General features: G+C 40.3%; 3 protein-coding genes and 1 non-coding gene across 7 annotated transcripts; all 4 read right to left on the reverse strand.

Moving 5' to 3' along the window:
- Nucleotides 1-1,168: 1,168 nt before the first annotated feature.
- LOC102717509 (cystathionine gamma-synthase 1, chloroplastic) lies at nucleotides 1,169-4,710 on the reverse strand. Its single transcript, XM_015834430.2, has 11 exons — nucleotides 4,253-4,710; nucleotides 4,048-4,151; nucleotides 3,882-3,955; nucleotides 3,608-3,776; nucleotides 2,958-3,017; nucleotides 2,665-2,868; nucleotides 2,505-2,591; nucleotides 2,008-2,115; nucleotides 1,821-1,916; nucleotides 1,610-1,728; nucleotides 1,169-1,531 (listed from the first exon to the last, which is right to left on the reverse strand). Exons 1-11 carry the CDS (start codon nucleotides 4,656-4,658, stop codon nucleotides 1,411-1,413), a joined length of 1,548 nt encoding a protein of 515 aa, XP_015689916.2. The 5' UTR covers nucleotides 4,659-4,710; the 3' UTR covers nucleotides 1,169-1,410.
- Nucleotides 4,711-15,809: 11,099 nt separating this feature from the next.
- Nucleotides 15,810-18,590, reverse strand: LOC102703663 (RNA-binding protein CP29B, chloroplastic-like). Its single transcript, XM_040522131.1, has 4 exons — nucleotides 18,160-18,590; nucleotides 17,539-17,640; nucleotides 16,141-16,422; nucleotides 15,810-16,035 (listed from the first exon to the last, which is right to left on the reverse strand). The coding sequence occupies exons 1-4, from the start codon at nucleotides 18,493-18,495 to the stop codon at nucleotides 15,970-15,972; spliced, it is 786 nt and encodes a 261-aa protein (XP_040378065.1). The 5' UTR covers nucleotides 18,496-18,590; the 3' UTR covers nucleotides 15,810-15,969.
- A 3,635-nt stretch (nucleotides 18,591-22,225) lies between these two features.
- TRNAI-AAU lies at nucleotides 22,226-22,299 on the reverse strand. Its single transcript has one exon. It is a non-coding gene; the product is annotated as a tRNA-Ile (tRNA).
- A 39-nt stretch (nucleotides 22,300-22,338) lies between these two features.
- On the reverse strand, nucleotides 22,339-26,893 carry LOC102703946 (KH domain-containing protein HEN4). Of its 4 annotated transcripts, none has more exons than XR_005811342.1 (9): nucleotides 26,621-26,893; nucleotides 25,506-26,081; nucleotides 24,795-25,217; nucleotides 24,443-24,700; nucleotides 24,089-24,355; nucleotides 23,949-24,007; nucleotides 23,681-23,753; nucleotides 22,813-22,880; nucleotides 22,339-22,704 (listed from the first exon to the last, which is right to left on the reverse strand). XR_005811342.1 is itself a non-coding variant. In XM_040521741.1 (8 exons), the coding sequence occupies exons 2-7, from the start codon at nucleotides 26,076-26,078 to the stop codon at nucleotides 23,705-23,707; spliced, it is 1,629 nt and encodes a 542-aa protein (XP_040377675.1). In that variant the 5' UTR covers nucleotides 26,079-26,081; nucleotides 26,621-26,893; the 3' UTR covers nucleotides 22,341-22,880; nucleotides 23,681-23,704. The 4 variants fall into 4 exon arrangements, 2 of the variants coding, with proteins under 2 accessions (XP_040377675.1, XP_040377674.1); XR_005811341.1 differs by having other exon boundaries at nucleotides 22,339-22,710; XM_040521741.1 differs by having other exon boundaries at nucleotides 22,341-22,880.
- Nucleotides 26,894-27,724: the final 831 nt, after the last annotated feature.

The following is a 27,724-nucleotide window of genomic DNA, read 5'->3' on the forward strand; positions in this document are numbered from 1 at the left end:
AAATTGCAGCCCTCCAAGCCAACCCCGTACCCTTTATATTTCTGCACCTGACACTAGTGAAAAAGATACGATGACACCAGTCCAGCGAGCCTAATAGATTTCAGTGTACAACATGCAGCCACAAGCCCACTACCTGGCATATATGTTGCAGCCCAAGCTAATTAAGCTATAGAACAAGATGATAATAAACAGTAAGGCAACCAACTACCAGATAAATTTTAGCCTAGCATATTGCTTCTTTCCTTCTCTTTCTTGTACAATAGCAACAACGCCGCTTTCATCACAGATGAGCTCAACGACCTTTGCGTTTCTCGCAACCTCACCAGTAAGTCTCGCCCTAAATCAAAATCTCCATATTTTCAATCTAATTATTTGATCTGATTTACTCCAGAGGAACTCTAATGACCTATTGACCTCGAGTATTGAATCTCTATGAACTATTGGAGACTTTGGTTTTGTGGTCTGTGGACATTCAAATCTGAAGGTCAACTTCTTCATGCCTCTAGGTTATGTTCAGAGCTTGATTGTATTTCAATTACATGGTGAACTAAATGTTCCATCATCTTCAATTAAGTTCTAATCTACTTTCCAGGCTTCAAGCAATACTGCAATAGTGTTAGTTCTACCTGTTGCTACTCCATTAGTGGAGAGATGCTTTTCGGCAATGAAGATTGTGAAGATAGTATTACGAAATCATATTAGTGATGAATTTATGAACGATGTTATCATATGCTTCGTGGAGCCAGTCCTTCTAGCTACAAAATGACGATGTAATAGCTATCTTTCAAAAAAAATAAAAGGGAACCGTAAGGAGGAGAAATAATAGGTAACTATTGTTATAAATGTTGTATATTTTGTTGTCATATACTATTGTCAACTTATTAAGGTTATCATGCATGCTATTAGTCCAAGCATTACATACAAATATGAATCTGGATGTACCTCGAACAGTGCAGCTTATCGAGGATGCTGGACTCCCCAATACCAGAGATCACTTGGTCATCTCCATGCTGAAACCTAGCAGGAGCATCCATGCCTGTAGGTTTGTGTCGGAATGTAACCAGATCTCAAACCCTAAGCATCTCCATTGAATCCATATGCATCACATACATCATCATACAAAAGCGTAATGCACCCCAACGACGGTCACGCAATGCAAGGCAACTTCTCTCTTCCAACGACACACCGATGGATTTTCTGGATACCGACAATAAATGAACATTCTGAACATATAGCCATTTTGTGCGAGAGAAAAATAGAGGCAAACTTAAATGAAACTAAAGACTAGATAACAGGAACTACAGAAGAAATTTTATTGGCAGTTCTTGGCTGGAATATCAAAGTGATGCCAAGGCAAGCAAAGCAAGATCAGACAGATACACTCTCGTAACGAGGATGCAAGCAGGTTGCTTAGATCTTGTCGAGGGCCTGAACAATGTCATTCTTCAGATCCTCAAAATCCTCCACTCCAATGCTGAACCTGATCAAGTTGTCCTTGATTCCATAGATTTCTCTCTGTTCCTTTGAATCCCTGTAATGATTCATAACTTAGCAACATGGTTCCTTTTCAATGAACATCTGAATGTGACAAAATATGCAGAGTCCATACCAGTAAGACATGATAGCAGGCTGATCAATAATGCTCTCACAGCCCCCAAATGAAGGGGCATGGTAGGGTATCTTAACAGAATCAATAAATTTCCTAGTAGCATCGAAGTCTCCAGCAACCTACAAAGACAAGGAGTTTAGAAGTTTAGACGGGTGATGTTATATCCAAGGCGTGATGAGAAGAGTATAATAGATTAAAGAGAAGAAATTACCTCAAAACTGACGACACCACCAAAGCCAGTCATCTGACTCTTGGCAATGTGATGTTCTGGGTGACTTGGCAGACCAGGATAGTAGACACGTGCAATCTAACAAATAGGAGATAAGTGACCCTGGAAGAAGCAGCACGACAAAAAGAACTAGCTTGTACTACGAATGGTAGGCTCAGAGTTTGCAAACCTTTGGATGTTCCTCTAAAAATTGGGCCATCCTCATTGCAGTATTATTCTGACATTGTACACGGAGATGCAGTGTCTTCATGCCTCGAAGAATCAAGTAGGCAGCATTCTGATATCATGATGGCATGGAAAGTTAAGACACAAGATACCACCAGAGCATTCACAACAGCATATCATACAGAAATAGATTGCGAGACATTCATGACTTTACTTCTAATTGCTTTCAGACATTCACAGCTGCAATTCAAATTGCTTTCAACAGCTTCAAGTCAACCATGCTTTAGTACAATACTCGAATATATCTAGGAACACACACAATAATAGACAATTTCATTTTTAACACAAAGTTTATTGGTGCAACTGGCTTGTACAAAAACTCCTGTGTATAGCAATTAACTTGCCATGCAGAATTATAAAATTCCCTACCACCACATATAAAAGGATGTAAGTACCTCTAGTCAATGCAAATGAATTGATATTTTAACAACCCAAACTCACCGGATTTAGAACACCACCAACTACATGGTGATAGATACGGACTTTGGAAACTAGCTCATCTCTGCCACTGATGCAGCCACCAATAACCTAAAGAACAAGATATTGTTATCAAGCCAACCTATGCTTGTAAGAGTACAGTGAGTTTGGTCCAAAAGCTTACATCATTGTGCCCAGCAATGTACTTTGTTGCTGAATGGATAACTAAGTCAGCACCTAGAGTTAGTGCCTTCTGATTGATTGGGGATGCAAAGGTACTATCAATACATAGCAATGCTCCCTTGCTATGGCACATTTTTGAGACAAGATCAACATCAATGCATCTCAGAAATGGATTAGTAGGAGTCTCGGTGAAGAATAGAGATACCTAAGTATCAATAACAAAGTAAGCCATCTGTTAATAAATAGGCAAATGATAGCATTAGAGGAGATGATAATAGCACAAGATAAACTCACATTATTATTGTCCAGCGCATGTTGGAGAGCGTCCATGTCAGCAGGTCTAATAACAGTCATCTGGACACAAAATGCATCGCAAGATAAGCAACAAATTGTAAAATTTATGTATAAACAAATGGAACAAAGGTGCTAGTCATCTTCCAAATACCAACTAGTTAGTGAAATATGAAAATAGCTAATAAAACATTATAAGTTTTTGGCTTCTACAGATTTAAGAAAAGCCCAACTCAAATAGTAACTGCAGAATCAAGTGTGTGCATGCGGAAGTACTGGTATAATTATAAATGTCTCTTTCTGGCTCTCACAGGAATGTCTACAGATTACTAAAATAGCAATGATTTTGTGGTGGATCAGAGAACACAAATTATGTTGAATTAATTTAATGTACAACATTAAATTGAACTTAGAAAGGCAACAGGCAATTGCTGTGACAAGTATCACATATAAAGTCGCATATTCCTACTGTCAGACAGGAAATTCATGTCCAAAGATAATATTTTAAGTAGGTCAAAAAATTTCTAATTTGTAAGCCGTGTGATACAGTGGAACAACAACAGGTCACATCAGCTACTAGAAAAGATTCAGCAGAAGTTATAGTCTGCATTACTACAAACAATAATAAATAAGCTAAGTCTATCACAGATTACCGTAATTCCCCTCTTAGGAAGCTCAGTCTCCATGTAAATCCTTGTCTTGCGGTAACAATCAGTGGTTGTCACAACATGACCACCTGCTGGCACAAGCGCGCTGAGCATAGCCACACTCGCATACATCCCAGATGCCACAAAGACAGTGGACTCAGCTTTCTCCAGTGCACTGCAACATCGAAATACAACAATCAAAATCCCCATCCACTGCAACCAACACACGTACACAGCATCAAGCATTTCGGCAGCCAGGTAGCAGAATCAAAAACCTTACCTCATCTTCTTCTCCAATGCCTCTGTGGTCGGGTTACCATACCTCCCATACTCGAAGCTAGCATGCCTCCCCTCCTGAGAAAAGAGGAAAAATTTTAACATTTGCAAAAGACATGTGCCAAATATGGTAGGAATTTTCTTTTGCAAAAGGGCACGATCGTTTGAACCTTGAAGTCAATTAGCTCCTGCGAGTTGTTGAACCAGTAGGCAGAGGTGTTGACTACTGGCGTGGTGATCGCGTCTGTGGCGATCCTTCTACCCAGCCTCTCGCCTTTTGCAGGTGAAAAAAAACGAAATGGATCAAAAGCTGATACAAGGGAGGAGAAAGCAGCAGATCTGAGATGGGGGGAAGAGGCGAGTGGGGTTGATTACCCGCGTGGACGGCGAGGCTGGCGTCGGAACCGAGCAGGGCCTGCTCGGCCAATGCGGCGGCGGAAGGCTGGCCGAGCTTGGCGTTGGGGATGGCGCCAACCTCGGCCGTGGCCTCCGCCGCCGCGGAGGCGGCGGCGGCGGCGGACGCTGCCGCGGCGTGGGAGGAGACGCCGCGGGGGGCGCGTCCGCCGCCGCCGCCGCCGGCGCGGGAGGCGAGCCCGGGGCGGTCGGACCAGGCGGCGGCGACGATCTGCGCGACGCCGATGTTGCTGCAGTTGCGGCGGGCCTTGGTGCTGAGCTGGCGGACGAAGTTTGGCGGGAAGCGGAGGATGGTGGCGGAGGGCAGCGCGGCTCCCGTGTCGGCGGCCAGGAAGGCCGGGGACGGGAGGGAGGAGACGGTGGCCATCGGATCGGCGGGGCTAGGGTTTGGGGGAGGCGGCGCGGGCGCGGTCGCTGTCGCGGTGGCGGCGGCTTCCGGGGAGGCGGAGGAGGAGTGGGGAGAGGGGTGGGTGGCGCTCGTGTGCCCTTTCGAAATGCGGTGCGGCTTATTTGTAGGTGGACGCACGCGGCGGGGTGGCGAGCCGCGACCGTCCGTGGCTATGTACACCCCGAATGAACCACACCGTTCTTACAAGCAGATTTAAAGTTAAAAATTTAAGTTTTACTCATCCATTGTAATTTCACAATGATTTTTGACTTGTAATATTTGATATTTATCTTATTTAAAAATTATATAAATATGATTTATTTTGCTTGTGACTTAATTTATTATCGAAAGAGCTTTAAGTATGACTTGTCAATTTTTCTATATTTGTACTAAATTTTTAAATAAGACGAATAGTCAAATGTTGCAACAAAAAATCAAACATCTTACGTTATAAAATGGAGGTAGTATCTTATAAGCGTAAGCTAAAATTAAGGCCCCGTTTAGTTTGCAAAAACTTTTCGTAAAAACATCACATCGAATTTTTGGACATCTAAATGAAGCATTAAATATACATGAACATTAAAATTAATTACACAGTTATGCGGGAAATCGTGAGATGAATCTTTTAAGCCTAATTAGAACGTGATTAGCCATAAGTGCTACAGTAACAAATATATGCTAATGATGGATTAATTAGACTCAAAAGATTCGTCTCGCAGTTTCCATGTGGATTTTAAAATTTGTTTCGTAATTGAACTATGTTTAATACTTTAAATATGTGTTAAAAATTTGATGTGATGTTTTTGAAAAAAAATTTACAAACTAAACATGGCCTAAAAGATGGAGCCGTAGATTCCAGGCATATTCTGTTTGGGTACAGTAGAAGTGGAGACATAAGAATGTATGTACTCTACCCCTCGGCTTTTTAATTGATATATTAGATTTTTTATTTACGTTTGATTATTTGTCTTATTTAAAAATCAATATAATTATTGATTATTTTATTATAATTTAATTTATTATAAAATTAATTTTAAGAATGATTTATATTTTTTTATATTTACACAAAAGTTTTGAATAAGACGAATAGTCAAACGAAGATAAAAAATCAATGGTAAACAAAATCGGAGGAAGCATAATTTTTTTAGAACAAAGTTTGAGTGGATGAAAAAATTGTTATATGTCTTTCCATACAATTTGTAGGAAAGAAAATTTACTTTCGTTTTCCTTTACCTCATTCATATAAACTGAATAGCACTTACGGGAATTAATCATTAGGAATCCAAATAATTTTGTTTTCAGTTCAAACCAAATAGACCTCCAGTGGTCTCACTGCTATAATTTGCCAAACATTGCAGGATTTTTCAGGGGGCAGGTACTGACATGGCATGGATTGTTACTCTTTTGAAGCACACATGCCTCCACCAAAACCTTTACATTTTTCTCAAGCACATTTGGTTGCATGCAAGTGTCGTGGTAATATTAGCAATGTCCACATGTTTCATCGTGTTAGAGCAAAACTAGCATATCATCTCTCTTGTTATCCACCGTGAAAATAGATGACGTGAGAGAAGAAAAGGTTTCAGCAGATCATTTATCTTATCATCATAAAATAGAGAATCATTCATATTGAAAAGAAAAACTCCAAATATGAATATTTCCTCACATTTATTCATATCTCAACATCCAATCACAAAAGATAAAAAAGATAGAGCAATATTAACATGAGCTAATGTGGTTGAAAACGTTTGTATGATACATATAGATGTTTTGTTGAAGTGATGCATGTTATACATAAAAAAATCTATTATGGATGGTCATCTAAATAATAATATAGATAATAAAATTTAGATAAGCAGCTAGAAGTGCTCTTAGGCAGTATCGGTTTTCTTAGCTGATATTTCCGAGTATTAGTGCCTTCTCTGCTCTATTGTTTAGTGGATCTAAACCGTTTAGTTGTGTTCTTTTATAAATACATTTTCGTGGAGTTGCCGACAACAATATGATCGCTAGTTTAGGGTGTATATTGCCAATTATTTTGGTGGTGATGCTATTTTGCAGGTAGTCAAAATGAGTAAAGATGATGGGCGATGCTCATTTAGATATTTTTGTGCACGTCAGAGTTGTTCAGCACTCTAAGCCACGTCTTTTCACTTGTAATGATGCTGGTAAGTCATTTTAATTTTTAATTATAAATTTAGAGTTAATTTAGGGGTTTATTATAGTTTATTTTAGTCGTTAATTTTTTATCATTATATATATAGTTTTATTTATAAATATATCGTCAAACAACGAGGGTGTAAGGATGTCATCATTTACTTGCATATTTTAAGCCGTTTCAAGGTGTGAAATATGTTTAATCATTATTGATATGTTTTATCTCTTATATTTAATATAATTAGGCTTGTTAATAAAAGCAATATCCGCTTATATTGCTCTACCTACGTATAACCACCCATATGTAAAATGACAGGCGTTAAACCGTTCTCAAATAATAAATAGTCAATTTAAAATTTCACATAGCCCCTCTCGTTGAATTATTGACTATTTGGTGGGCCATTTCCCATCATTTACCCTTTAGCTTATAGTCAGTGAAATTTTAAATTTTAAACTTAATTTTAGAGTTAATTTTATGGTATTTTATAGTAGTTTATTTTTAATATATGTTTTTACATCGCTAAAAACACTTGTACTTAGAACATCCTTACGGCACCTTGGAATTTAACCTTTCATTTGCTGGTATTGAGTGCGATTGACCCCAAAATTAGTTTATGTTTACACTTTATCGTAATTTAAGTTCATTGTTGTCCACACCTTCGAATTTTAAATTGTTTTTATGGTTCTTTTGTCACATCCTGTAGAAGGGTTATCAAAGTTTTACCATCAGTCATTTCTTGTTGCTTCGTTATTTTTATGGATTATCAACCGTAATTAACTTATTAATAAAGCTCGGGCTTTCAGTTAACGGATCAGTTTGGTAGTTTTTGCGACTGCGATGGCATCAGTTAAATTGGTTAGTTGGTACGACGATATTAATATGTGTGAAGTATGATCCAGAAGTATTATGTAAGCAGATTTTTCTTTGGAAAATTAATTTCAATCAAGTTTACCTGATAATTCCTCAGTGGATTCAGTATTTCAGTTCAGGCGATGCGATTATCTCCTTATTAACTTTGACTTATCAGCTGGCAGCCTTGCCACTCACTCTCGGGCCCACATTTACGCCTGCACTGTCAGCCACAGAAAGGCATGAAAATATATAGGGGGAGAGGAATGTCATTTTCCTAGCGTAAATCGTCGGCTGACTTCGACGTCCATTTCGATTTATTTGTTTCCGCCTTTATCACAATACGAATATTCCAAAATTATGAGAAAAAATTAAAAGAGAATATATTTGTGTCTTTAGTCAACGCACCTGCATAGCCTATATTCATAAACCACGTACCCAACAGCTATGAAAGGTTGTTATATATTGAACTTGATTGTTTCCGATGAGGTTGTACATATAAATAATTAATATTTTCTCTCTCCGTGTTCCTAGCAATTAAAATATTTTTAATAAACTTATAATAGTTACATTTCGTCATCCCCTTCATTCATCTTTACTTACAAAATTGAGGTTAACTCATCCGACCAGGCTAACTAGGTGAGCATGAAAAATTGTGTATTTATGGTACTAGTAGTACCGTTTAGATGATTTGCTACCTGAAATTTCATATCCAATGTGAGGGCTGAGGGCTTCAGTCCCCTTCCCGCCTCCCATCAGATCCCTATTGAAAACAAGAGGAAGAAAAAGGCAATGGCCTCTTCCTTCAGATGGGATCCGCCCCTATCCCAAACAAACTTAGAGCATCTTAATAGTTCATTTAAATTTGGTCATTCATATCTTCATTTGGATGATCATCTAAAAGAGTTTCATCCTTAATATCTCTTTTTACTCCACTAGATCATTCATATATGATATCATCTATATCTCTTTAAAGGATGGAGAGATCATCCAAGTATGAAGGAGCTCTTCTAATATGGATGACACCTAAAAATAGATGATAGAATGGTCATTCTGTTTGGAGCTCAATTTGTAGTCTTCATCCTATATTTTTAGGATAAAGAATAAGATAGATGAGCTGTTAGGATACTCTAAGGATGGTATGGAATATCACCGTTAGTCTTAAGATTGTGCCTCGTCATCTCCTCTCTAGAGGACACACATGGATACAGCATGGGTGAACTTAGTCATGTGTACTGTATAAACGGCTAATAAAGATATATTATTCATGTCATACATTTAAAAAATTGATTACTCCAATGAAACCATAACATTATTGATTAGATATTTTTTCTAAGTTAGCTTTATACTGTAATATTCAATTCATTCATATGGCAAAAGTTTCCTCTATCCCTAATATATTTATTCATCCACCTATAATACGCCTTCATTACTCGCGCTACGAGAGCAAACATGTCACCCTGCTAGTATTATTGAACAACCGTATCAAGAATTGGTTTTTTTTTTAAAAAAAAAGGTTAGAACTTGAGCTCTAAAACTCTCATCTTTTCACTTATGCTTATGTTTATAAGCCAAAATTTAAATTTTAAATCTTAAATTTAGATTTGATTTGGATGTTTTTTTTTAGCCTTCGCTTTATTGCTAAAACCACATATATAAAAGTTTTATTCGTAAATTATATTTTGTTTGCAAATACGGCATTTGACTTTTTCCCTTAAAAAATAAATAATCACCCCTACATCAACTGAATATACAAAGCCGCTGGTGGAACATCTGGGTTTTGTGATGATTTAGATTAAACCTGGATAGATTACGTGCAAGATGGCTACGGTAGTCAACTGAGTAATGCGCGACTCTTACCAAGAACAGGTAGTATCATGGTTACTGCGAAAACTTCAAATCAACCACGTACAACTGAGATTTTTTTTTTTTTGAAAAGGAGGTACAACTGAGATATTTCAAAAATTAAGATGGTTACTGCATGAGAGCAGGTATAGGCCAACTATAAACATATTTTAAAGAGATAAGAGAAGAGATTGAAGAGAGGTGGGCTACTAATTTGTAGCCAGCTACACACGGGCTCGAAGACAACATGTGTGTATGACATGTGGGACTATGTATCGATGTTTTATAGGTAACTATTATATGAATTGGCTATTAGATTGACTATAGATGAATTGGAGCTAGTAGTTGGCTATAAATTGGAGCTAGTAGTTGGCTATGCTATTGAACTTGCTCTGAAGCATGATGTTAATCTGGTAGTTGGTAGGGTACCCGTGTGATTTTGTAAAACCAACCACATTAGGATGTGTTTGGTTGCAAGGATGGGATAAAACCATCCCATCCTAGGTAGTATTTGGTTTATGGACTAGGTGGGTTGCGTTGGACCCAGTAGGAAATAATCCCTCAATATGCTGGGTGGGATGGTTTCACCAAAATAGTGGGACGGGGTGGGACGAGGGCAACCCGGGACAGGCTAGGATTGCATCGGGGGTGGGGCGAGCTCGCCGCGTCAGGGAAGGGGAGCTCGCTGTGGCCGCCGGGGAAGGAGGTGAGCTCGCCGTGCCGCGCCGGGAAGGGGAGCTCGTTGTGGCCGCCGGGGAGGGGGTGAGCTCGCCGCGCCGCGCCGGGAGGGAGGGAGCTCGCCGCGCCAGGGGGAGGGGGAGCTTGCCGCACCGCTCCACCGGGGGGGGGAGCTCATCGCGCCACGCTAGGAGGAGGGGGAGCTTGCCGCGGCCGCTGGGAGGAGGGGAGCTCGCTGGGCCGCCGGGGGGGAGCTCGCCGCGCTGAGGGGATGGGGGAGCTTGCCGTGGCCGCTGGGAGGAGGGGAGCTCACCGTGGCCGCTAGGACGGCGCCGTGAGGGGGGAGCTCGCCGCGGCGCCGGGGGAGAGCTCGCCGTGGCCACCGGGAGGGAGGGAGCTTGCCGCGCCACGTCAGGGGAGGGGGAGCTCTCAATTGTTTGATTGTTTGGTTCCATCCCTTATACCAAACAAGAAATGGGTTCACTCTATCCCATCCCATCCCTCCAACCAAACAAAAACAGGGTCCAACTCATCCCACCAACCAAACAGAAAAACAAAATCAACCCATTCTAGAAGCCGGGGATGGAACCAACCAATCCCACCTATTCCACAAACCAAACACACCCTTAGAGTTTTGCTCGGAATGAGAGCCTCAGGGAGTCACGGCCACCAGCAAGTTCACGAAAGGTCGCAATATACGCTCCCTTTAGTGTTTTTTTACGCCATTCATTTTTAATATATGTTTGACCATAAAAAATTTATGTAAATACATTAATCATGTTTTAAAGTTTTTTAATAATAAATCAAATCATAGTAATATATAAATAATTATATAAATTTAAATAAAATAAATAATTAAATATAGATTTAAAATTTAACGGCATCAAATAAAAAATACACTTTTAACGGCATCAAATAAGAAAATGGATGCTAACCAAAGAGATGGACGCAAAGGCGAGCTGAAAAATAAAGACGAAAGATTGCTAGAGCAGCAAACAAGATAGATTATGCGTCGGCATGCATGATTCATCAGTGACAATGATAAATGGAGATTGACTAGTAGCCGGATATCAGCTATCTTATACATCAATTTTTTCACTTATGTTTGTACTTATAAGCCATAAATTTTAATTTAATCTTAAATTTAATGTTAATTCCAAAGTTTTCATCGTGTGTTATTTTTCACAATATATTTTTAGATGTTAAAAGCACGTATATAAAGGTTGTATTCATAAATATTTTTAGTTACAAATATATAGTTTGTCTTTTTTTTTCCTTCTATCGAGCCAAAAGATAACCCTACTCATATACTAATCATGATTAATTTGTTTAGTGGCCACCGCGTCGGCTCGCAGCACAGGAAGGACAGTGTGTGTGAGCTCACTAACCAATAGCATATATCATATATGCGCCTATAACCACCAGCTGCAAATTGTTTACGGCACGTTATATTTTTAAACTTAAATCGAGATGTTATCTAAATCTATAATAAAATATACATGGAGGTCCTTAATCTTAGTTTAATGTATCACACGAGGTCTGAAGCGTAGATGTTGTAGCTTAGGCAAGTATGTGGCTAACCAAGCTAGTGATAGTTCTGTATTTAGACGTCTCCGCTACAATATATCTGTAGATTAACTTCCATCACTTTCAAATTAGATTGGAGATGCTGACTATTAGGACACGTACAATGGTGATTATTAGGTGACTTTATTTGTTACCACAGGAGCAAATAAGATGATAAGAGAGAAAAATAGATGTTATGCATGACAACAGTTTAGAGTCTGACTCTTCACATTTATTTAAAAAATGTTGTCACACGAGGTAGATTAAAAGGAAAGAAGAATAATAAAAGTATATTTTGTAATGTTAATGAAGAAATTATACTCGATTTTACCTTTATACAAACGATTATATTATAAATCAGTAGTGTTGCTGATGTGGATGAAAGAAGAGTCAATGTTAGACTCGACATTTAGACATGCTCTTAGGTCCATAGCAAAGTAAGATTTAAGAGTGATGAGAGCCGATTTTTAAGACATGCTGTAGCGAAGTTGTGTAAATGCAAAATTCTCGCCACTGTTAACAACCACACGATGTAATAATCCGAGGTACAACATATACACTAAAACTCTAGACATCCGATAATACATTAAACCAAGATCAGAATCAAAGAGATACGGGTGTATTTTTGGAGTCTTATCTATCGAATCTAAAAAATCACCCATCCATGCAAAGCACACACTGCACGCACCCATCAACGCAAAAAGAGAGCCCCTTCCTTTTCCGATCTGCCAACCAAATATGATATATATATACGAGATTCTGCGGCAGATCCTGTCGCCGCCATGCATGGCCCAATCGTTTCTTTTTCGGGGCGAGAAGAAGAGGAGGAGGACAGATCGGATTTCGCTCCTCTTCCACTTGCAAATTGCAATACTCATCGAAGGGTACTAGTGTTTGGATGGATGTCGAGGCAGAAATGCTCGCCGATATGTGCCCGTCGGTTTCAGCCCTGGGTGCTGACTGATGCAGAGGGCAGGGAGAGGCACGCACGAACGGTTTCGTTTCTCCGAGTAGTAGAAAAGTATGCAATTTGGAGCAAATGGGGGCAGCACAGCACAGTAGTAGGGTGCTCGGCTGCTTTCAGGTGATGTAAATCTGTCGTCTCCAATAATTGAAAAAAAAAAAGGCGAGAGGATTGTGTTGCTGTTTCGTACTATATCCGTCCACTGTTTCGCGCCTGTTGACGAGCGTGACGCCTCAACGACTGTGATCCAATCCTCGGCTGCCCTCTCCTCTGATCCGATCCTTGCTTCAGTTTTTAGGCATGCACAGTAAGGCAGGAAACAGGTTTCTTGCTAACCAAAAAAACGAGTAGTCTCCGATTTATTGGTACCACTCCCCCCATAATTTTTTATGGTTTTCGATGGAGCCCAAATAAACTGAAGAAAGTACCTCTAGATATGAAGCGGCAATACCCCTAGCCTAAGTTGTCGGACAAGTAATTTTACCATTTTAGCTCGCCAGGAGGGGTATTGAAGTCCTTCAGATCCTCCCCAAGCCCCTTTTGCTCGTTTGTATTATCTATAAGACTTCGCTCACCTCCTTGCTCCCTCTCCTTCTCGGCTTCTTATCCAATCTAATGCTAAGTCGTCGTCGTGCCCCATGATGGAGTTCGAGTGAGAAGGAAGAACAATGCGGCTAAGGAGCGGGTTGTCTATGCCGAATTCATATGAGGCGCAAAAGTCCAGGAGGTCGCAGCAAACAAGGGGGGCATGAAGAGTGAGGTCGGTGGCATGGATCCATGCTTCGGAGGAAGTTTGTGGGCCGATCTGGGTTGGCGGAGGTACCAGGTGATGATAGTGGCGAGAAAAAAAATCATGGATTTGACTACTTTGCATACTTGAGTTTCTAGGGTTTACCTTCTGATCAGTGTGCCAACGAAGAAAGGTTGTTCGTCGCTGCTCTCCTTCACCACCTGACGACGCCGCATGCAAGAACATGATAAGGGGATGCATGGGACCCATGGCAACGACAAATTCCAAGATATGGCAACCACATCGGTCTTCTGCGCTTTTCACCATGGCACGAAGGGGACGATTTGGGGAGGGAAGGCACATGCTTCGCGCCAAGATTTCCCCATACTATGAAGGGAGCGAAAGAGGACATTTTTCCTCTAGGGACTGTCATTGTTAGCTCAGGCTGGAGCCACAATCGCCTTCAATGCGGAGCGAACATCAAACCTGAGCGGCTTCACCTACACCATAAAACGAGGCTCGTATGTCCTCTGTAGGTCACGACGAGCTCTATAGGTCTGTCGGCTGAGCCGAGCTGGAGCCGTGGCTCCTACCTAGTGAGCCGGAGCCACTCGCCACGTAGGAGCATTGCGTATATCATAAGGGGTGTTGAGTGTGGTGTGTTGGCACTCGCACGACTCGTTCGCTCCCAGCCCTATGTGACGTTTCTTAGCAAGGCAGCAAGAGAAAGATAGAGAGGGAGGAAGGAGGAGATAGTGAGGTGAGGGAGACACACTAACGAAGGGCCAGGGGAAGAAATTAAGGGGATCATGAGGGAACTAGCCAACCCACACCGCACATAATCTTCATTGCCGGAGAACTGGTCAGCCCATGCCACCCCTGATCTGCACCGTTAGAGAGCTAGCCAACCCACAATCATTGTGATTTGTGTTGCATTGTTGCTCAGGAGCTCGTCGACCCACACCTCAGGGGGCAGTGTAGTGGAGGGAGCAGCAATGGAAGGGGCAAGAAGCAGCGTCGATGAGCTCAGAGGGAGGAGTCGTTGATTGAGTCATCGGTGACCTCGGATGGTGGAAGTGGTGTTGATGCCGTCAGAGCTGGGGAGAGAAATATACGAGAGAGAGAGAGAGAGTGGCGAGAGGAGGGGTGGTAAGATCATTACAGTGTAGCTGATATTTAATGTCAGGGTTTGGACTAAATTGTTTTCAACCTAGAGTGTTTGGACAACTACAAATTTCTTCAAAAAACAAATATCAAATAATCTTAAGGTGTGCAATGAATAAGATAAGGACTGACTTGCAAATTATCTAGGGAAGTGTCTTAAATACAGTTCGTCCTATATAACATACTCATTTTTTTCCCGAGCCCAATGTAAGATGTGGCTTGCATTGTGCACATTGTTAGCCATAAGTACATCTTATTGCCAAAATCCAAATATATTGCGCTCAACGAGGAATTCTGTTCAAGGATTTGGATCCATGTAAGAAAGTCTTCGATTGAAACGTTAGCTCCAAAAATGGGTTACAGTATATTTTTTCGTTTGACCATTGACACTTGTACATGTTGGATTCTCAGGTGGAGTAGAAGATAAGATAGAGAAAAGACAGGGAGGCGGAGAAAACATCAAGCATCCGTGTTAAATTCAAACATGCGTATTTACGCGAGAATTCGGCCTGCCGATGAGCGTCTATTCAGCCCATAGGTAAGCTTGATTCAGCATGAATGCAACCCGGCCCAAAGTGCGCGTAGATTCGGCCGTCGATGGACGAATTTCGACCTGTCAGGATAGTAATATTGGCCCATCTTAGGCAGCAGGCAATCATAGGCAGACTTCACGCCTAATTGTGAGAGCATCCACGGCATCCTCAACAGCTCATCTAAATTTGGTCATCCATATCTTTATTTGGATGATCATCTGGAACACTTTCATCCTTCCCTTTGTACTCCAGCAAATCATCTATATATGGCATCATCTATATCTATTTAGAGGATTGGAGAGAGAACATCTAAATATAGAGTTTCTCTCCTAATATGGATGGCATCTAAAAATAGATGATGAGATAGATGATCTGCTGGAGCTCAATTTTTACTCTTTATCCTCTATTTCTATGATGGAGAATGAGATCGATAAGCTGTTGGAGATGCTCTGAGTTGTGGCCCAACTAGAGTGGCACCAGTCAAATGTTCCCAACACAAATCAAGTGCAAATGCAAGATATTGAAACCAATACCAGATTCAAAGAGATGGCAAGTTCTAAGTGCAGATGAATATAGAAACGCAGGCGTGGACATATAATTCAAGGGATGAGACATATATGACACAAAAGATGGATTTCGAAGGTTAAAGCCAAATCATATAAATATATCCTATCACCAAACCAAAATCTATTGAATCCGCATAGTGGAAGTGACCACTAGAGTTTCCATCAATAGTGTAGAACAAATCATGGCGACGGTATAATTCATATCTGGACTAACCATAGGCTTCAAATCATCGGCTTTCAATATTGTCTCCTAGGTTGTCTAGATTCTGCTACTGTGACACGGATCTGTCTGCCATCCAAGTCCTGCAGAACAATGGAGAAGTTTGCTTTAGCGCACACTAAACAAACAACGATGCTGAAAGGCATATAAGCATAAGAAAGCAACCAGGCTTCTGAGTGAAAACTCACAGTGCCATCAAGATTTGAAACTGCATTCTCAACCTCTTCAGCAGAACCATATGTGACAAATCCAAATCCCCTTGACCTGCCACTCTCCCTGTCATAGATGATCCTAGCTTCCAAGACCTCCCCTTCCCCACTGAATAAGTTTGCAAGAGCTGCATTGTCAACACCCCAAGAAAGGTTACCCACATAGACCCTATTGGCCTCGCCTCTGGGTGCTCTTGGCGATGATTGCTCCCTTGGTGGTGGTGGCCCCGAGTTAACCCTCAAAGATCTCCCATCAAGTATCTGTATTAAGAAATGAAATCAGCAAATAAGTTAAGCACAGTTTCATGATGATGAATGGGCATAACACAATATATGTTGAGCGACACTCCAGCAAAGAGTAAATCAAACTTCAAACCTTTATATATACTAATTTGAGGCTCTCCTGGGAGCCCTCACATTAATCCTAGACAATAAAATGCTAGAAATTCTCTCATTACTCCGAGAAAAAAGAAAAAACCGTATCCATCCAAACAGAATATCGAAAAACATTAACGGTGTAGATTTTATTTAACGTAGGACTTTGATTGGAGTTTGTGTACATCTCTTCTTAGATCCGAATAGGATGCAAAAAAATAAAGTATGGAGCTTAAAAAGGATTCGAATAAACAAGAATAGATCATCCTTGGGCAAAGGAAAGCAACAACGAGGGTCCAAAACCTAATTAGACTTGGATAACCAAACAACAAAGATTGAGAAGGTTGTGGACAGATTGATAAACTTCATACAACAAAGATGGGAAGGTTGTGAATGGGTCAACAGACTCTATGCACGCATGCTAGATCAGTGACATCAAGTCAACTGACCTACAGCCCCTCCTGGTCCATAAATTTAATTTTACGCATACTAGATCAGCGGTATAAAATGTATTTTACAGTTCACACAAATATATGCAAATTCGGATGAAATTATAAATGACAGTCTATAAAAGCTTTTTGTTCAAATTTGTATATCCATTCAAGAAAATGCAAAGGTTGGATCATATTCAGGATTAAATCTATCAAAATATTTTTAAAATGAGATAATAAATGGATAACTATTTGAAGTTTTGACAAAAATACCGTTTGAAATCATAAATAAATCGTTAAAATTAACAAAATGTATTGATATTGGCATATTCCACCAATTCAAAAGGCATGATCATGCGGGTGCATGGGTTGATGACTAGTTCTACTAATGAAAAAGCTGAAGAAAATAAGGACCAAGACAGGCAAGCAGGTAAATATTGAGGAAGGAACAATATGCAAACTGCAGAGACGAGATATGAGTGCACTGTATGCAACATTTTTAGCCAGACCATATACCAACATGGAACAAAAGAAAAATTGCAGCAGTTCAAAAATACGTAAGCATACTCACATGGCCATTGAATTGCTCGACGGCTGCCTCAACTTCTTCAACAGTAGACATTGTCACAAATCCAAATCCACGACTTCTTCCAGTCAGTTTATCATAGATGACCTGTGACAGGGCAGTTGAGCATGCTAAAGTATAATGTAAGAAAAAGCAACCAAAGCTGTGCATAACTGTATCAACTGACATGAAAAATGTATTCCTGAATCTTTTGCCAGTCGGGGCTTAATATATAAGACAGATTTAATATAACCTTAAAAGTAGCAGGCTTACTGCATTCTTTCTTGAACATCTCCTTTGTTAACTTCACAATGAGCACAACCAATATTTTTTTCCTTACCAGAATGAGAACTAACCAGCCCACACTAGAACATGCGACCGAATTTTATCATTGTTTCCGCTAAACTACAACAGAAGTAAACCAGAGGGCTGGAAAACACCGACTATTATTTCCCTCAGTTAAGCACATTATTCATGTAAAAAATGGACGAAAACACAATTAGCATCCTAATGAATTTGTGTAAAATGCACTGCAAGTAAGTAACTAGCAATGGGCGGATGACGGCCGCATCGCCCCCAACTCGACAGAGGTAGAAATGCTTGTAAGGCGAGGAAAAGGGCGTATACCTCGACCATCTCGACGGAGCCGGCCTGCTCGAAGAGTCCGGCGAGCTGGGCGCTGTCGACGCTGAAGGGCAGGTTGCCGACGAAGACCCTCAGGTCCTCGGAGAACTCCTCCTCCGCCTCGGAGCCCTCCTCCTCCTGCTCCGTCTCGACATCCTCCGAGACGGCCACGGCCAGCGGCAGGAAGGGGAACCTCCGCCACCCCGCGACGGCGAGCGGCGGCGGCGGGCGCGTCCTGTTGCTGGAGGGGAAGGAGACGGAGGAGGGGGCGAGCCTGGAGGAGGCGGGGAAGGGGAGCAGCTGCGGGGAGAGGGAGAGGGAGAAGAGCGTGGCCGCCATGGGTGAGCGTTGGGTTGGGTTGGGTGGATCGATAGGGTTTTGGGGATAAGGCGATGTGGCCGAAGCTGAGCGAGGAAGAGAAGAGAAGAAGCAAACTGAGTAGAGAGAGTAACCAGAGTCGTGGGGTTTATATAACAACGGCAATCCTGATGTAGGGCTGCCCAAATGGCATGGCCAGATATTTTGAGCATATCGCCCTGCGTTGTAACGAAATTAAAAATTTTTAATTCAGTAATATCAGATGTTTATAGACTTATTATAAATATTATACGTAGAACTCTTATAAAACTAATTATATAAATGAGAGTTAATTCCTGTGATAAATGTTTTAGGCCTAATTAATCTATAGTTAGTGCATGTTTACCGTAGCATCACATAAGCTAATCATGGGTTAATTAGGCTCAATAGATTCGTCTCATGAATTAGTCCTAGATTATGAATGAGTTTTATTAATAGTTTACGTTTAATATTTATAATAAATTTCCAAACATCCAATATGACAGGGGGCTAAAATTTTTTAAGCCACATCCAAACACCACCTTAATAAAAGTACTCCCTCCGTCCCAAAATAAACCAATTTTTTATTTTTTACCTTCAATTTTTGACTTTTCGTCTTATTTAACTTTTTTTGCGATTGATATTTTTGTTTTTATTAGATGATAAATCATGAATAGTACTTTACGTGTGACTAATTTTTTTCTAATTTCCTGAAAAATTTTTAAATAAGACGGATGATCAAACGTTGGACACAAAAACCGAAGAATTCGTTTTTTGGGACAGGGAGTAGCTCTTAATTATTTTTTAAAAAAAAAGAGGGAATTGATAATAGGATAAGTGGCAGATTTACCACCGTCACCACTCCGAGGAGCATACATACATTTACTAATCTCTATTAGAGATTTTCTTTTTAAATGGACTTACCATGTGTTCATATTATAAATGATGGAAATTTGGTTCTAGATGTATTTATTTATAGCACATATGTATATCTCTAATCTATATAAACATGTTGAAATCAGAGAACAAAAGATTCCAAGATCAAACGTGATAGTCCAATCCGAAGCAAATTAACAACATACAGCATATCAAGAATGTGCTTGCAATAGTCTCAATAACTTGCAGTGAACAATGTGGAACCTAAGGACACCCTCCAAGCCTCACGACTAATAGTGTTTTTCTAGATATCAGTTGTGTTTTTTTCTAAATGTGACCAGTTGTGTCTTTCTACGTATCGATAAATATTTGGCAGAGTGTCTAGTCTAAAATGTGTCATTCATATTGCTCACCTTATTGCTATCAACGATTCAACATCAACCAAGATCACAATCTCAAATTTGGGCACCATCTATACTATCTATCATGTTGTTGTAGCCATGGTTATCAAATATAGATGCCATTGGTGTCACCTTCCTTGCTGCTTTTTCGGCACTAATGAAGTTTCTGAGGAGCCTCATAAACATGTTTCGTTGCATATCAGTATATAAATTAGCACTCAATAAAAGATATTGATGAGATAGATAGAGAAAAAATAGTTGTAGGAGAAGGTGAAGGGACAGTGAGAAATACTTAGAAAAGATGGTGTGCAATGGGATGGAAGCCAGCCAGCCGAATCCCTCGAGCTTCATAGAAAAAGCTCGGTTTGGGCGTGAAGGAAAAGAACGAAGAAAAATATCAGACGAAACGAGGTCAACATGATTGATTAAGTAGTGGTTGTTTTATTCGTGTGCCGTGGTGCCGGCGCTGCCGGCTCGCCCGAGCTCATGCCAGCCGCGAGAGCGGCCTTCGTCTGGCCCCCTTTCCCTTCTAATTCCGGCGGCTTCGCTCGTCGGCGATGGGAGGTTCAGGTAGACGGGTATATTCTTAGTAGAATTAATCCTTTTGTTTTGTTTATGTTTCTCTTTCTCTGTGCAGTTCAAAAGGTCACCAGCGTCGCTTCCCCTTGTCTCGGTGCAAAACCATGGTTTTAATCTCTCATGGTGACAACTTCGAGTTTTTTCATGGCGTCTTCAACTGGATGTATTGTAGGATTGCGTTTTAGTGGGTTGTGCCGGTCTTCAGCTTCATCTCCGGCAATACATTCACAAAAACGTTGACATTTTTTTGTCTACGGAGACGAATCTTCAAAGAGTAACTGAACTTTCTTGTTGGGGTCAATGAAGCTTCAACCTTCATCGGATGCCCTGTTTGGGTTTCCTCCTTGACGTTCATCTGCAGCTGCTTGTGGTCTTCAAATCACCATCGCCGTCACCGTAGGTGTCTTTGTCCAGGCGGAGAAGGACTTGATTGCTTTTTTTTTCTTCTAAAGTCCTATGAGGCAAAAGTCATGAGCCTAGATTAATTTGGTCATCTTCCAGGACTCTCTTTGTAAAACTATTGATGCACGCAGTTCAATCCTCGGTGTCGAAAAATACTCATGACATGTATATTTTTCTTTACTCGTATGAGTTCAAAAAAAAGTAGTGGTTGTTTTAAATTAAATAAAATAAATTAATCTAATTTTTAAAGCAACTTATCTGTAGAATTTTTAAAAATATATTGTTTTATAATTTGGGAAAACTCTCATTTCTGCCATAGGCAAACTCACCCTATGACAGTGTTTAGCAGAAAAGCATCGAGAGAAAATAGCTTTTTTTAGAGAAAACAGAACAACGCAGACGCTCACCCTACCCCTATGACCATCTCCGAAGCCTGATCAACAGGGACGGCGCCTACCCCAGAAAGCACAAAGCCGTTAGAAAATCCTGAAATATTCGCTCCAACCAGGAGTCGAACCCAGCACCTAACACCACTAGGTCACAGGCCCTTTCGCAATCGCTCGTTTTACATTAGGATGCTTTTTTTAACTACTACACGGTGTATATTTAAAAAAATACATATAATACTTGCTCTAAAATCATATTAATCACTTAAAACAACTAGTACTCAATTAGTCATACACTAAAGACTCACCTTGTTTTATATCAACCCTATCTTATCGCTTCTATTTATGTTTATAAGCCATTAAATGTTAACCTTCAATTTTGGGTTGATTTTGGAGCTTTTTCATTGTAGTTTATTTTTTTATTTCTGTTTTTTAAATCGTTAAGAGCATATATATATGTCGTTAAGACCTTCACGAACTATTTTTCGTTCATAAATATGTCGTTTGACTTTCAGGGTAAAAAACAAAATGAGGGTCTATATATCTTCTAAATGTTTCTTTTCCTCACAAACTCACGCTAAGAATTTATCTCAAGAAGACTTCACAAAGAGCAAACACACGCTAAAAATTTAGTCAAGAAATCTTATCGCTTCTATTCGTGTTTATAAGCCAAAATTTAAATTTTGAACCTTTAATTTTGAGTTGATTTTAGAGTTTTTTCATCGTAGTTTATTTTTTGTTTTTTGTTTTTTTATCGTTAAGAGCAAATATATAAAAGTTTTATTCATGAAACTTTTTTTATGTAAATATGGCATTTGACCTTCAGAGTTAAAGTGGCTTTCAGAGTAAAAAAAAATGATGAGGGTCTATATATCTTTTTCATGTTTCCTTTCCTCACAAACTCACGCTAAGAATTTATCTCAAGAAGGCTTTAAAAAAGGAACAAACACACGCTAAAATTTTACTCAAGAAATCTTATCGCTGATAAGGGCCTATATAGCCAAGAATCTATCTCAAGAAAAAAAAAAGGAAAAAAATGGCCCATGCAGGTCTCGAACCTGCGACGCGAGATAAAAAAAAGGAAAAAAATGGCCCATGCAGGTCTCGAACCTGCGACCTTCGCGTTATTAGCACGACGCTCTAACCAGCTGAGCTAATAGGCCATGTGATATTTGTTGCATATTTTTCCTACTAATACGATACAGCTCTGTATAACAATTAGTTGACACAATCTGGCTAAATCACAGAAAAAAACAAAAGTAACCAGCCAATCACAGTACCCCAACAACAGTGAATATCAGGGTAAATCCAGGAAAGATGCACAATCAGCTATTTCGACCAATCTGTTCGAATATAATGGTGAGAATTGCATTTACATACATAAACCAACTAAATGGGACAAACATCTGAAAGCAACACGATACAACACTGTCCTGCTACCGCCTAGCAACGTTCTGTGACTCCGCCTAGCAACGTTCTGTGACTCCAGCAGTCGTTCCATCTAGCTCCAGCAGTCGTTCCATCTAGCGGTGAAACAAGTCTGCAATAGCTGCACACGGTGTATGCTCCTGCACCTTCATGATAAGGGTAAAGAAGGCGACTCCAAAACACAAAAGGAACTCAACTTGATAAGAATCTCGACCCTGTTAAACTTGAGAGCTTCTCTGTAAACTTACCCGCGCTCGATTGAGCATCAGATCACATGCACATCAAGCCAAGATCCCCACTAAGACCATGTACATGCCTTGCACAATTGCATAGTTAGCGCTTTTATGATCTATACAAATCAACAAAAGCAAAACAACTTCCAGCTAAATGCAGTTCACGATACTTAGTCATCGCTTACCAAACATCATGCTACCAGTCAAACAGCTTACCAGACAGGTTGATACTGAAGATCATGCTGAGATTGGTTTACGGGTAAACTTATGCTTATGTTTGCATGTTTTGAGCTCATTGAGGAGGTACAGTTTCTCTGGGGATTAATGTGCAGATAGGAATGAGTGCCAAGGATGACGTAATCCACACCTTTAAAGCAAGGGCAAGTAGCATGTGGGCTTTGGATGGTAAATAGGGAACCAAGTCCTTCCACACAAACTAATAGGATGAAGCAGGTTGCACAATAACACATACACGCAGTCTCAACTGTGAACTTTCAATACATAGGTTCAGAACATGTATTACGGGGAATAAACATAGTCCCGGAGGAAAATATAAGCAAATGTTGTATACTAGGGAAATTAAGATGGTTTATGGCATCCAGGTAGGTCCTCTTAAGTAAAGCTTCCAGGTTGGGGTCATACTCTTGGTCATCTGGTTTGGGAAGGGGCTCCAATAAGCAGGCTCCATACTTCATTGGTCTTGGCATTCATTTGTCTTGGCTGTTTTTAGTAAGGGAGGTGGGCAGGGGGCAAAGGCGAAAAGAGCAGGACCATCAGAAGATAGCTGAGCTGGGTTAAGTGTGTTTAAAAGGCAGTGCAGTAAGGAGAAAGTCTGATCACATGATCATTCTTTTCATTTCAAGACAAGGTGGACGAACCATACCTGTTGTATATGACAATCTAAATCCTAATAGCCATGTCGCTTTCCATAGGAAAAGGAACTAGGGCCAGATAACCTGGTGAAAAATGTGCTAAACGAGTAAAACATATGATATAATGTTAATGAAATATTATGTAGACTAGGCTTGAAACAAATTTAGCACACACTAATTTCTAGAAAGAATCATTTCCTCAGGTACAGAAACCTTCATATTTGCTAGTATGAAAGGGACCACCTATGCTGCTGACTAATAAAGTACAGGTGTGCTTACCCACTGCTGCCAGAACGACCACTGTACCCACCGTAAGCCCCATAACCTCCTCCAGATACCTGGATAAAGTTCAGTTTAAGGTTTCATAAGAAGCTGTTGGTATGAATATGGAAGAACAGATAGTGAAGGAAAAGCTATACCTGGGAGCTGCCATAACTTGCATAGCTGTCAACAGGACCAATATCATCTGAGCCACGATATCCACTTGAATATGGATAATCACGCCCAAGAGGCTTAGTGTCTCTGCCTAGATAAGTTGGCCCTTCAGAAACACCAGCTGGCAGAGGATGGTAAGGGATCACAGGCGGGAAACCTGATAAAGCACCCTCTCTTTCAAAGAAATTGGCTTTCAACCTAGTAGTTATTTGCACAAGAGCATGTCTTGCAACATCAAGGTCTCCACTGATCTGTTGTACAAGAAAAAAAATACAATGGTGAACTTAACCACAGTACAAAAGACCAGTAAAAATGTAAGACATACATTGAAATTATACCTGAACCATCTCTTCATCTTCTGCTGCAACTTTTGGAACATTCTCCTTAGAAAGGATACGTATGTTTGCTCTTGATGTTCTCCGTATCTCACTAATGATTGAACCACCTTTGCCAATAAGGCACCCAATACGTGATGTTGACACCAACAAGCGTGTTGTGTAAGACGGGACCCCTGATTCTGGATCAGTTTTCTCACTGCATCTTGGCTGTAAATGAACTGCGGCATTTATTGATGGGGAGACAGGATCTTCAAAGAACTGCATGGGAAAGAGGGAGCGAATTGATCAGGGCTAAAATAGAATATTAGCATGGATACTAGATGAGCAGAGAACTCTAGGAGAAAAAAGTTACCTCCTTTGCAGAAATAGTAATAATGCAGTCATCTTCAGAATTTGAACTATCAACTTTGATAAAAGCTCCAGACTCCTGCCTAATCTGTTTGATAATTCCACCACCTTTCCCAATTACACCTCCCACATTTGACGCAGCACAAAGAAGACGTAAGCTAAATTCCTTCGGAGAACTATCCTCTCTCCGTGGTTGATATATAGAAGGCCAATCTCCCGCCGCATCACCTTTGTATCCACCGTAATGACTAATTAAAGGAGTAATCCCTACAACCGGTGCAGTTGAGGAACTACCAAGGTGGGAGCCCACTGGATAAGGCTGCGTGATGCTGGATGCAAGAAGATGTTGTGACCTAGATGGGTTGTCATGGAGACGTGATGACACTTGAAGAAGAGCTTTTCTGACAACTGTTGAGTCCCCAGATATCTAGTGCCAAAAAGTTAAAAGAGTTGGTTAACAATATTGACTATTTGACATATGACATAGTAAAAAGTCAAGTGAATAATAAATTAAACCAATAAATAGTTATTTCCCAGTTAAATGAGAAGTGGAAATAGTTATCATTGAATAAGTGACTGCACCAAAAAAAAACTGTTGCAGACATGTCACAAAAACTACTGTCATAGAAAGACCAAGTAGAGACATAAATGCCCACGCCGTAACAGACATAAATGCAACGCAGGACAAAAATGGAAACAGAGATCTTTTGCCAACCTGGAGGAGTTCATCACCACTGATGGCACATGCAGGGATATTTTCATTACTAAGAACTCGTATCTGCGCACCAGTATCGCTGCGAATTCCCTGTATGATATGCCCACCTTTTCCAATAATGCACCCAATCTGATCGGATGGCACAAGTAACCGAACAGTGACTTGAGCTAAGCCTTCATCATTTTCTTCATTACCAATATCATCATCGCTTGAGAGCTTTTCATGAACTTTAAAGAGGGCATCTTGTGCAGGGCAAACCTTATCTTCAGCATCTTCTAGGGTATTAGTTTCCCTGCTTGAGCTAAATATTGTGATAACTCGCTCATCGCAGCCAGGGACACTCTCACCAATCCTTATCTTAGCTTGAGTGTCGGCCCTCAACTGCTTAGCGATTTCTCCACCCCTCCCAATAATGCTCCCTATTTTTCTAGAAGGGCAAAGATAGCGATAGACAGTGTCATCTGGACCAGGAGCATATGTATCATCACCAGGATTTCTTCTCTTGCCACCTCCATTTTCGGCATAATCCGAATGCCGCTTTCCATGACTGTTCCTATGCCCAGGACCAACCATTATCTACAATCAGAGATAGAACAGTCAGCAATTGGGAGTATTGGGTGAAATAAATGGAAGCCAAATAAAATGTCCTTCGGCATGAAGGACACCTTTCACAATAATTAATTCAAAAATGCTTTTCCGCATCAAACCCTAATGGAATTCTCATTTACCAAAGTACACCAACTAAAAGCACATGTACCACCCTTTCATATTCTTAAGGAAAGCGCCTATTAATCATCCCTTACATTTGTCATTTGCTGCATGATGGCAATGTCATCATGGGCAACATCAACCAAATCGACATAAAAAAATTAACCCTAAACCACACCAACAAAAATCATGTTCCGATTCTTCCCACTAGGGAATTACCAGGGGCGGATCTACCCCCAGCCTTTTGGGAACAAAAAACATGTTATTTATCTCAGGTTATCAAGGGAAATTAAGCCAGATCCAGAAGAGAACCTATCTAGGGTTCATGCTGCAAATTCCAGAAGAGAAATAAAAAAAGCGCGTGGATAGAGAGATGAGAAGGAGGACGTTCATGGATGGATGCTCACCGGTGAGGACGCAGGACGACAGCGCCCCTGCTCGCGGGAGATCGGGCGCAGGCCTCGGGCGGCGAGCGAAGCCGGGAGGAAACGAGACAGAAGCAAACGCCGACGAGAAGAATAGCTGGATGAGAGGAGGAGCCCGACCTGGGTCGCCGCAAGGGAGAGCGCGGATGGGTTGGGGGGGGGGAGCTCGCCGGCCGGCTGTGGCGAGGCGCTGCCCTCCGTGGCGGTGCCGCGTCCGTGAGAGAGGAGACGGAGAAAGGAGAGATGACGAGGAGATTGATCTGGTGACGTTGAATAGCAAAGGACGGGGGTACTTTGGTCTTTTCATGACTGGAAAGTTTATGCGTAATTAATTAAAATTAACTAAAAGTTTTTTTCTAGAACAATTAACTAAAAGTTGATACGGTTGCAAATAGGAGAGTTCACTATCTACCCGTGCACTAGGTGTGACTACTCATGGTCTCGCATGACAAATCTAACGATTTAGATTCATCTACACCAATTAAAGGTAACCCATGATGATTTGTTATCTACCCGTGACAAATCATACGATTTAGAATCATTTACACCGATTAAATGACCTATATCGACTCTACGTTCTTATTGTCATGAATACACAAATTTATTTTTATATTAGAAACTTCCTATAAAATATAAATATATACATTTTCCAATCATATAGCTCCTATAATTATGCTATATAAAATATTTCATAGTAACTAATAAATGCATCATCAAGGCATATTTTATTGTGGATTTAATAAAACTAATTTGATAGTGTATATGTTGGTGGGTTTTTATTAACTTTATTAAACTTAGTGAGATTTGTTTAGGATGGAAATTTAAGTAACTTATAGCATAGAATGTAGATAATAAATAAAATTATAAGATGTGTTTTAAGTTCAATATCTATTTAGAAGTAAAATAATAAATAAAAATATTAAAATAGTTTTATAATATTAATAATCACTAGATATAGTATCATTTTCTAAAACAAATTAAACCTCCCGTTAATTCTAGGTCTGCCATTAAGAACTACTACCTCAATCCCTAAATATTTGATGTCGTTGACTTTTTTATACGCATTTGACCATTCGTCTTATTTAT

The sequence above is a fragment of the Oryza brachyantha genome, chromosome 3 (assembly GCF_000231095.2).
Source record: "Oryza brachyantha chromosome 3, ObraRS2, whole genome shotgun sequence".
Classification (NCBI taxonomy): domain Eukaryota; kingdom Viridiplantae; phylum Streptophyta; class Magnoliopsida; order Poales; family Poaceae; genus Oryza; species Oryza brachyantha.

Coding starts and splice junctions, on each gene's coding strand:
- LOC102717509 (XM_015834430.2), bottom strand. CDS start 4,658: ATGGCCACCGTCTCCTCCCTCCCGTCCCCGGCCTTCCTGGCCGCCGAC. Junction 2,116..2,504: donor TTGGTGGTGTTCTAAATCCG/GTGAGTTTGGGT, acceptor TCATGATATCAG/AATGCTGCCTACTTGATTCT. Junction 1,917..2,007: donor TTTTAGAGGAACATCCAAAG/GTTTGCAAACTC, acceptor CCTATTTGTTAG/ATTGCACGTGTCTACTATCC.
- LOC102703663 (XM_040522131.1), bottom strand. CDS start 18,495: ATGGCGGCCACGCTCTTCTCCCTCTCCCTCTCCCCGCAGCTGCTCCCC. Junction 17,641..18,159: donor GCTCCGTCGAGATGGTCGAG/GTATACGCCCTT, acceptor GCCCTGTCACAG/GTCATCTATGATAAACTGAC. Junction 16,423..17,538: donor TCGAGCAATTCAATGGCCAT/GTGAGTATGCTT, acceptor TTCTTAATACAG/ATACTTGATGGGAGATCTTT.
- LOC102703946 (XM_040521741.1), bottom strand. CDS start 26,078: ATGGTTGGTCCTGGGCATAGGAACAGTCATGGAAAGCGGCATTCGGAT. Junction 24,356..24,442: donor AAGATGAAGAGATGGTTCAG/GTATAATTTCAA, acceptor CTTGTACAACAG/ATCAGTGGAGACCTTGATGT. Junction 23,754..23,948: donor GGTCGTTCTGGCAGCAGTGG/GTAAGCACACCT, acceptor ATTTTTCACCAG/GTTATCTGGCCCTAGTTCCT.